We start from the raw sequence: 10,290 nt of genomic DNA, 5'->3' as shown, positions 1-10,290 counted from the left end.
TCAATTATTTGCTGGTACGGCAATATATGTAACTCATCGTGGATTCACCCACTTAGTGCAAATTACCTTATCTTTTATAATTTCAAGCATTTGGACTGAAAGACTGCATTAAGCTGCTCTCATAAGAATTTATGGTCATACCCAATCCATTTTGAAACCAGCACAGCCTAAACAACAGATTACGTATTTAAGGCACTAGATTTCAGTTTAAGAAAGAAATCCCCTCTTTTCAAATATGTGCATTGCAAGAACTTTTCACTGCAATTTTTGTGGGATCAAAATGTCAGTAGCCCATTAAAGCAACAATTTTTTGAGTACATACTCAGAAAATTACAGGAGACACCACTGATAGTCAAAATTACTCACATATTTTATTATTTTATTTTCAATTCTCAACAGGATGATGATAATGAAAACTGAGTAGAAATAGCTTTCAGGTACTGACCTTCTGGTACAATGTATGCTGGGTGGAAAATCATCTTAACCAAAAAACATAATGGAAGTTAATGACATACTATTAAGTGACCAAAAAGAGCCTAAGAATCAAAAATGATTTTTTCAAAATTGGTAAGAGTACAGCAATCCTGCATAAAAAAAATGAAAAGTGACATTCCTTGCTTTAGTAAGTTTCCATGTTGACTTAAATTTATGTGGTCTGATTCACACAAGCTATTTTTTTTAGTCTCATCTTTGCTACACTGACAGTTTTTCTTGTGACCACTGCATTTCTCCAGAGACAAAACTATGGATGTATAACCAAAATTATTTATATTTAAATATTTAGCTTGATGCATGTAATAATATGCACAAAACAGTTTTCATGTACATATTTAATGTGTGTGTCCTCTCTCAGACTGACACAATATATCTTTGAAGAGTTGAACACACCATTCTTTATATTCTAAAATCCTCTGGGGAAACTGTCTTTTAGCAAAGGAAAAGAAAACCAAAGAAATTAGGAAAGCTCCTCTGCACTGGTTAAAAAATAATAATAACAATAATCAAGTACCTGTGGATTTCTCTTCTGCTTTTGTATTTAATTTAAAACGTTTTAAATAACACTATAAGTTATAAAATATTTGACCTCACGTTAAAGAATGTTACAAATAGTGCCAAAGTAACACTTGCAGCTTCCATTGAGTCTTTCCCAGAAGACTATTGAGCTGTCACCATTGCTGTTTACAGGCTCTGCTAAAGTTCATCGTGCCTAAGACCTGTAACAAAAGGAAAAAAAATAAAATTATAAACCTCAGTTATATGTAGATGTAATTACTAGTTTTGTAAAACATGGAGAAAGCCCTTTACTTTGTCAGTCAGTTCAGCAACATGAAGTTCATTTTTAGAGCCTCGCTAAAAGTTGACTGTAAACTTTCATAAAGAATAACACCTGCTAGGAATACTTTATAATGAGAAGTGAATCTGTTCCTTGACTCGGGACTCTTAAATACTTATCTTCTAAGTTTTTTCTTCGACCTTGAGAGCTGAGATCACCTGGGGTTTTTTTGTTTCACATTATTCCAAGAAGTCAAGTCTTATTTGAAGTCCTATAGGAGTGTTTCTTTTTTTTCTTGTGCTATTTAACTAACTCAGTTTAAAAAAAGATTTATTAAAAAACAAAAACAAAACAAGATCTATTTATAAACTAAAACACCATTTAGTCCAGTGCACAAAGGCCCTGCGTAGATAAGCCCAAAGTGAGAGATGCGGAGACAAATTAATAGAGATTCAGTTACCTACTGTTTAATAGACATTAGCTTTAGATTCTCTAAGTGAGGTCTAAGCTGGTGTGCTTTATTTAATATTTATGGGTCAAATGATGTGGAACAGCTGGTTGTGTTTGAGGTCCAAGAATAGGACACCTCTCAATTGTCTCATACATCCTGGCATGAAACAACAGATTTCATCCTCTTAGTGTAACTCCTGCGTAAAGAAGCATCACACGACTCTTAAAACCCACACAATTTCTCTAAGTGCAGGGGAAATTACACAAATACAATGTTTGTGCCTACTTACTCCAATCTTAATTTCAATATATTAATATTTATTTTTGAAAAGCTAACAGGTTAATATTCACGTAAATTACCTTTTTGAGAAAACGATGTTAGATTTTTCTTTTCTTTTTCAATTTGCTGTATTAACATTCGTATCTCAGAGTCATAGTCAACCCACTCGGGAACTATCCGGGCTGCAGCCTTTAATTTTGGTTCTTTGGTTTGGGGATTGTTGCACTGAAAATGTAAAACATACTAGATGTAAACAAAGCAAATGTGAAAATATCACCTTTCCAATGAACTTATCTAAGCTAATTTTTGTCAGCATTTATAATATCATTGAAGGGCAGTGCAGAATGTCAGTTACCTTGATATTAATCATAAAAAAAAAAAAAATAAATAAAATCACACAAACCAAACTGTAAGTAAATCCTGTTTAAATAACTCAAACCATTTTCTTGTAAATACTCTTGTAAATACTTTTCCATATGCTCCTGACTATATGGATAGCAGAGACATGGCTAGCACAAGACTACTAAGGTTTACACAAAGTTGCACAGGGAGATGCAAGATATACATGAGCACATTGAAATTAAATCTGATGTGTTTTTTATTAAGTTTGTGATGCTTCCTCTAGTGTTGTCTAGAAAATGTACTGATTATGTCCATAAAATAACATAAATAGAAATCATAATAAAAAGCAATACATGCTAATGGGGATCGAAAGAAGGTCTAGTAACTTAATTTCAATCTTTCTTGAACACAGAGCACCCATCTACAGTGCACCAAAAAAAGCTTATTTTAAAAACTGTAAAGACACAAAGAAAACAAAACTATTTACATAGCGAACAGTCACACCAGATTCCAACTGTTTTTCTTCAGAATTATGTCTCTGAAATATCACTTAGAGTGCATGGGGGATGTCAAAACATGAAAATGGGGAAAAAAGGGGATAGGGGTAATAATGACAGAGAAGAACATTTTCTCTCTCTGTTTCAATTCCCAAAGAAAGACACTTTGTTCTTTCTAAATATGGATAGTCTCCTCAGAATTACAGTTTTTAAGCTCTGCTTTATCTCCTGTTTATAGTGCAGAAATGGACAGAGAAAACCATGATAATATTAAGTCCTCTACACAGAGGGTTCTGGAGGAACCTTCTTTGTAGGAAGCACAACAGCAGCACACAGTACCCAGACAATTAACAGTACTTTATCGGCGTTCCACTAACCTGGCTGAATATGGGAAAAAAAGATAAGGAAAACACATGTACAGGTGTTAAAAACCCCAATCCTGTCCACTTACAGGTAGCAACATTGAATTTTGGGGTACAGTTTTCAGCTTCAACATAGGCAAGTTTGGTACAGAGGAAGCAGGAGAGGTCTCAGAGGAAAGGGGAAAAGTTGCTGTATTGCAGGGGAAGGGAAGAAGTGTTCCAGTGCCTTCCAGCGCATATTTCAAAAGCCACAGGAATTACAGCAGAGTTTTTTAATCTAGAAAACTAATTCAACTCAAAAAGCAACTCACCAAGTCTATTGTTTTAGCTTTTTTCTTGGATTCATCATCACACCAGGTTTCACACCAAAGCCACTCCTGAGGGAGAGACTTAATGGCTACTTGATGAATCATATTATTGGGAAGATCCTGTAGAAATTTTGTAAAATCATAAATTAGCATTGCATTTAATGTAACTGGTTATCAAGCAACTACTTAAAACCAGAATATCTTTGCCTATTACCATTTCTGCAAATTGCCCTTATATTATTTCCTTCTTCTTATGTTTCCTTCTAAGACTTCACCTAGTTCTTTTTCAGGTAGATTCAAAATTTAGTCATGTTCATTTCGATGGCCAATTCCAGCTCTCATTTCTCAAGCAATTTTTTCTTATACTTACGTCTGTCCTTTCTTAGCTTGACGTAAGCAATACTGCTGTCTGATATTTGTGGTTCAGATACTGCATGTCAGACTAGAAATACTACCAAGCAGAATTAGATTGTGAGAAATTATTAAAGCAAAACTTCACCACCTTTCCATTCCTCGTATTTGCAAAAAAGCTCAAAAGCATATAATCCAGGATTACACCACTATTCTAAATTTACACCTCCAGGAAAACAGATTCCAGAAACATGAGCGTGGAAAGGAAAAGCTATTAAACTGCTATTCTGGCTATCTTCTTTACTTACATTTTCCTTTTTTTTTTTTTTTCCCCTCGTTGTTTTGCTTTTGAAACCTTTATTATGTAGTCATGTACTCTCATGAAAACTCTGAGCCAGTATCTTGCTGAAAGCAGGGAACAGCATTTACAAATGACAAGAAACCTCATGAGGTCATACGCTGCTGCATGTACTCTGGCCATAGTGAAAAATAACAGGTATAACTGGTAGATCCATTCGTAAGCTCTTTCACATGTGCAACCCCTGCATTACACTTAAAAAATAAATGTCAGTATCCAAACAAGTACTGGATACGTCTTATTTTGCCAATTCACATTACTAAATGTGATAGAATAAAACAGCACGTATAGCTGCATTATGAAAAGCATATAATTTAATACAAACAGAGACATTAGTGCATGAAAATTACATCAAATGTAAGTACACTGAGAGGGCCAAGACAATAAACATCAATTTAAATTATTTTTTGAAAAACTTAAATTCTATGAATTTTTGGAAGACAAAATAAATAGTTTATCACCATCTCAATTTCAAGAGAAAAGAGACTGTTTTTCTGTTGTGTCTCTCTGACTTTCTAAATGAAATCAGAATTCCCGAATTACTGCAGTAACTCTCAAAGTCATGAATTTACAACTTGTTGCATGGAGTAAAAAGTAGAAAGACAGCTACTAGACCCAGGATTTAAAGTAAATAGAAGAAAATAAAAAAAAAAATCTAAACAAAAAGTTGCTTATCCTTTCAGAAGAAAGTGTTTTATCCTCAAAACCACTAAAATACATCTAGAAAATCAAAGAGGAAATATTAATGAATGGGAAAAAATAAATGAAGAAGGTTAAGAAGAGATTGTTTTCATTGCCAGTGCCAAAATTCTTGTTCATTCAAAATATATAAACTGCTGAAGTGAAAGGCCTCTGGAATTTCACAAACAACATTTAAAAGTTGTTCTTCAATTTGATTTACAATACGACTGTTTTCACATTTAGTCAGATAACCTCCACAGTTTTAAAGGGGAACTCCTCTGGAGCACCATCTTTATTAGAAAATAAAACCTCAATTTAAAAATACAAAAACATCACTTCTTAATAAAAGAATTAGTCTTACATTCCTTTCTGCTGATTTTTATTCTTTAAGTAAAGAACCAGAAGGCTAATTATCTATTTTTAATGAACTGCTATTAGTATAAATATTTGTCAAGTATTTGTTTGGTGATCTATTCATAGACATTTCCACGCTTCTCTTTAAAATGTACAATTAAATACAGTGCACTAGAAGTCTAATTTTTATCATGTGCAATTTTTCTCCCTAGGAGCTCTTAACTTACTCTCCTTGGCATTTAAAATTACTTTTTTTTCCACTCTATCTACTTCTATTTTGTGGTGTATATTAGCATAACCTTAACTACTACCCGTGAAGGCATCAGTGCTGGCAGATGAGCAAAGAGCTGAGATTGCTGCTTCTTGGAGAAGGGCAATGAGCACTCCAGTCAGATATTTAAAATAAAAATAAAAAAAAATTATCATAATGCACACTTATCAGTAGATAAAAACTCTCCAGGACTCTTGTAAAATATATTGCACTGTGGTTTGTATTTCCAGGAATGTTGCCGTATTTGGTGTAACTAGTAGCAATGAAGACAGAAAGCGATTCCTATCAATACTGTCAGAAAGCAGATAACTACAATAATATTACTTTGAAATATTCCCCTTTCCAAAGTAATTCCAATTCTGTTCTGCCAAGATTTAGCTGCCTTAACCTCTGCTCTCAACGCTGATGTGCTGAGGGAAGGGTAGCTGACACTTAAAGGCTTTTGATTTGATCCAACAGACTTGTTAAGACATATATGGTGTCATGTATTAATGCTGTAATTGAAAACATAAAAATCTTAGAATGGAAAGGATTCCATTATTAATATTTTGAGAACATTAAACTAATTACTGTTTCTGAAAAGCAGCATTATGGTGGAAGCCCTGTAATGAGCTTCTGGATCTTAAAGGTCTTTCTGAAAGACACCTTGTACACATACGCAAGAATATATTTGAAAAACATCCAGCTCTATCACATCCCTAAGTCCCTAAGGTCTCTAAGTATGCGACACAGGGCCAACATGGCATTCTGCTGTCCAGAAAAGAGAGATAAAATCTGACTCTTGCTGTCATATCAGTCTTTTGCTCTTAACAGTTACAGCTTAAGGCTGTGCCAACTCCCTGTGCCCAGTCTAGTTCAAGTTTGTAGTGTAGCTGTATTTCCACTTTTCTTTGTCCAGCATCGTAAGAACTGCTATTTTCAATTTTTAGTTTTATTTCTGGAAAAAATGCAAGCGGCAATAATCTACTTATGTAAGAGAGAGGAATTTGCTTGCAGAATAAGGGGGTGGAACGTGGGCACTGAGAGATGTGGGCTTTGCTACTGTGGGATCTCTTTACTGATATCGGCAGGTAAAAACCTTTTGTGCTTTAGTAATTCCACAAGGAATTCCACAAGCCTTCTGAAGTTCACCCAAAGAGAGACATAAATAAAAAGTATCATTTACTCAGGCAGAGATAGGACAAGCTGTATTATCAATCTTCCACTGAGTTTAAGAATCTCCACTACAGAAGAAAATAATAAATTTAAGTACGTTCTGTACATCTGGGATCTATTGACATACTTGTGACTTGCACCCTGACTTACCTGACCTACCTTTAAAAATTGGTGGAGTTACATAAATGAAGACTACAGTCACCCCAGGGTGACCACGTCCAGCAACCAGTAGAGTACATTAGCAGTTAACTTACAAAAATTAAATTTACATTGATGGAAAAAAGAGAAGAGGAGGAAAAAGCTCTTGCTAAATAAGAATATAATTACCATTATCAGAATATAGGATGATCATTAGAAAAACACAAATGCACATAGAACAACTAGAAATAAAGGACGGCAGTCCACTATGCTGTTTTCTCCTTTTTTTTTTCATATTAAACAATTATTTGAAGAAGTCATCATTTAGTGTTCAGTTTTCTGAACTGTGCTCATACGCATAGCTGAAAATGTGCTAAAATAGTAGTAAAGGGCAAATAGTTTCAGAATTATGAATCTCAATGTGTATGTTACAAAATGATTCCATGCATATTGAGAAAGATAACGAAAATAAAACCCAAATTGCTTAAAGCCATATATACCTGATCTAGATTTGACAGACTGTTTGGATCTTGACTAAGAGCCTGGTACTGGCCCCGAAGCCTGTCTCCTGCTGCAATCTTCCTGAACTTCTTAAGATCCACAACATATAAGGCACTACCAAAGATAAAGAAAAGAATTAAGTCTTGTGGAGTTTCACTTTCTTTTTGATAGCATTAATAAAAGTAACAAGAAACCAAAACCTGTTCCCATCCTAAAGGAATTTTTTTTTTTTAATTAAGTGGCTGAAGCTACAACAAAAAAGGAAAATGAATATGTCATCAGAATTCATGCCTTATTCATCTCTTACTGAGAATGACTACAGAGCAATTGCTTTTGAATACCTTAGTGATTAACACCAAAACCCAGATTTTAATCAAATTCACAAACTGCACAAAAACACGTAAGGAGTTATCCTACCTAATATGGTATTTCCTTTTCCCAAGATGCGATGCCCAGTATCCCGATTTCCAGAAACGGTACCCATCCATTTCTTTACGGCTGTCACAGAAAGGTGTGTATCCATAGGGAGCTCCATTTAGATCCAGATCTCTGAGTTCTTTTAGGTCACTTCTCACAATCTAAATAAAAATATCTTTATTTTTATAATTTAATACTATTTTTAAGGTGTGTGTGAGGGTAGTTATTGCAGCAAGCTTCCCAAAGTTTAATTTTAATTTAAAAAAAACAACTAAGACACTACAACAGTGAAGTACAGAAACAGATTTCCACTGGAATAATATTTACCATATTATTGTTCAAGGAAAAAAGAAGTGGTTATTCTGTGGCCATCTGTGTAACACATTTAATAAGGTAAATTAAATAAAGCGAGCAAAGTATTTTTAATTCATGAACCAGTGTTCCTGGTTGCCCAATATTAAATTCCTTCATGTAGGAGTATAACTGTCAAAATCTACTGAGCATCTCCCTTCTAAAAAATCCTTCTGTGATTTGCATCAAATTGCATCATTTGAAAAATCTTTCTATCTAGTAGTAAAGTACTTTTAAAAATGGGTTACGAGGACATTTTACAAATGCCCTTTATTTACTAATCAATCATTCTTCCATCAAATCCCACTAATCTAATTTATCAGTGGTAAAAAAAAAAAGTTTAATCTCTTTTGGAGTATAGAGAAATCCTTACAGTAAGTAGTTAGGACAGACAACCAGCATTTCTACTGTAGCCAGATGAAACTGCAGAAAGTTACAGTCTGCATTGCTACATCCAAATTTAATGTATTCTCAAGCTTTGGAAAAGGAAATACGTAATATTTGTTCTGAGGTTTTCAATAACCATGTGACGGACTCTTCAATGTCTTGCCACTTTAAGACAGCATGTTACCTTTCAGTATATTATACTGAATTTCTGAGTGAAAGACCGCATACAAGTTCAAGAAAAAAAAAGTGAGAGGATTTATATTGAAAAATTTCAGCCATCTAGAAGTTGTTCAGGTGGTCTAAACTAATCACCTCAGACTCCTTCCATACTGGAGAATTCCTCTCACAATCAACCCAGAGATTCAATCACTCAAATATGCCTTAGGTGAAATGCCTCTCTCCACAAGCAACTTAGGGCAGCTCAGTGTGGTGAGGCTCTTAATTTCTACATGACTAAGGACAAGTAAAATTACTGCATTACACGTTCTGCAACACCACTGATTCTGCTTGTACAACTGCATTAGTCTTATAGGACCAATATCTGAATAAAATGGCCACAGAGAATGAAACAGGATCAATTTAAGCTAAAATGAATTCCTCATACATTTCATAGAATCACAGGATGATTTGGATTGTAAGGGACCTTAAAGATCATCGAGGTCCAACCCCCCTGCCACGGGCAGGGACACCTCCCACTAGAGCAGGTTGCTCAAAGCCCCATCCAGCCTGGCCTTCCAGGGATGGGGCATCCACAGCTTCTCTGGGCAACCTGTTCCCGTGCTTCACCACATCCACAGTAAAGAATTTCTTCCTGAGATCTAATCTAATTTATACAGCATTATTTTTTCTTACCTGGTCAGCATCGACAAATATTATTTTATCCACAGCCAAAGGGAAAAGAACATCCAAAAAAAGAATTTTGTAGCCCCAGATAATCCTTTGTTTCTCTGTCTGTTGATAAAGCCAGCGGGGCCACTTATACTGTACTAATTCATACTTGAAACCATACTTTTTAGCCATGTGAGGAATAACATCCTAGAAGAAGAACCAAAAACCCATTAATTGCACATGTATGCAATGCACAAGGACTCAAAAGGAAAAAGAGGGAATGATGCAACACAATTGCAGCTGCATTGGCTTTACTGATTACATAATTATCTTAAATATTTCTTTAGTTCCAGCAGTATCCACAGCCACACAAATATAAAAAGCATTTATTTCAAGCTCTGGGAGACTATCAAAAGAGAATAAATTTTTATAATATATCACTGGGCTTTGGGTTCCAGAAAAGAGCTACCTTACTCATGAGACTTTTAAAACTGTTGGTATTTAATGCATTCAGAGATCATTTCCAACTGTGAAAATTTTGAATTATATAATTACTCAACTGTAATATTTTTTAAAAATCTACTTAAAAATTTTAAGAAAAAAAAATAAAAGCAAGACATTTCTCCTACCTTAAATGTTGGGGAGAGATAGTTTTTCAGAAACCAAAATTTAACTGGTGTTTTTGTATGACGTAGAACAGAAAGCATCATAATTCTGTGGAAATATAAGTCTATAATAAACAAACAAATACACACAGTCATTAAATTTCAACTGCACCTAAGAGGTGCTAAAACTTTCTAGGTATAATTTTCTTCAACCCAGTTTAAGCAGAAATTTCTGTCTATTTCTAATTAACAGCTTTGAAGAGCATTTGTTTGAGATGGGTTTATTCAATCTGGATTGGCTAAGCAACATTAGAAAGAACAGTTTCAAAAGTGGATCTGTTAAGAAGTTTTATTCTGAGAGGTGCCTGACAAAATTAGAAT

General features: G+C 34.4%; 1 protein-coding gene across 1 annotated transcript in view; it reads right to left on the bottom strand.

Moving 5' to 3' along the window:
• Window positions 1-348: 348 nt before the first annotated feature.
• The window catches only part of UGGT2 (UDP-glucose glycoprotein glucosyltransferase 2), a 92,308-nt gene continuing 82,366 nt past the window's right edge, over window positions 349-10,290 (bottom strand). The window contains exons 33-39 of the mRNA XM_074149661.1: window positions 9,934-10,018; window positions 9,329-9,511; window positions 7,739-7,899; window positions 7,321-7,435; window positions 3,516-3,632; window positions 2,084-2,228; window positions 349-1,214 (exon numbers count right to left, since the gene is read on the bottom strand). Of these exons, the coding sequence (XP_074005762.1) occupies window positions 1,192-1,214; window positions 2,084-2,228; window positions 3,516-3,632; window positions 7,321-7,435; window positions 7,739-7,899; window positions 9,329-9,511; window positions 9,934-10,018 (829 nt within the window). The 3' untranslated portion in view covers window positions 349-1,191. The remainder of the gene's footprint in view (window positions 1,215-2,083; window positions 2,229-3,515; window positions 3,633-7,320; window positions 7,436-7,738; window positions 7,900-9,328; window positions 9,512-9,933; window positions 10,019-10,290) is intronic.

The sequence above is a fragment of the Numenius arquata genome, chromosome 1 (assembly GCF_964106895.1).
Source record: "Numenius arquata chromosome 1, bNumArq3.hap1.1, whole genome shotgun sequence".
In the NCBI taxonomy this organism is placed as follows: Eukaryota; Metazoa; Chordata; class Aves; order Charadriiformes; family Scolopacidae; genus Numenius; species Numenius arquata.
Note: the sequence above shows the minus strand (reverse complement) of the source record. Positions and strands in the feature narration are given on the sequence as shown.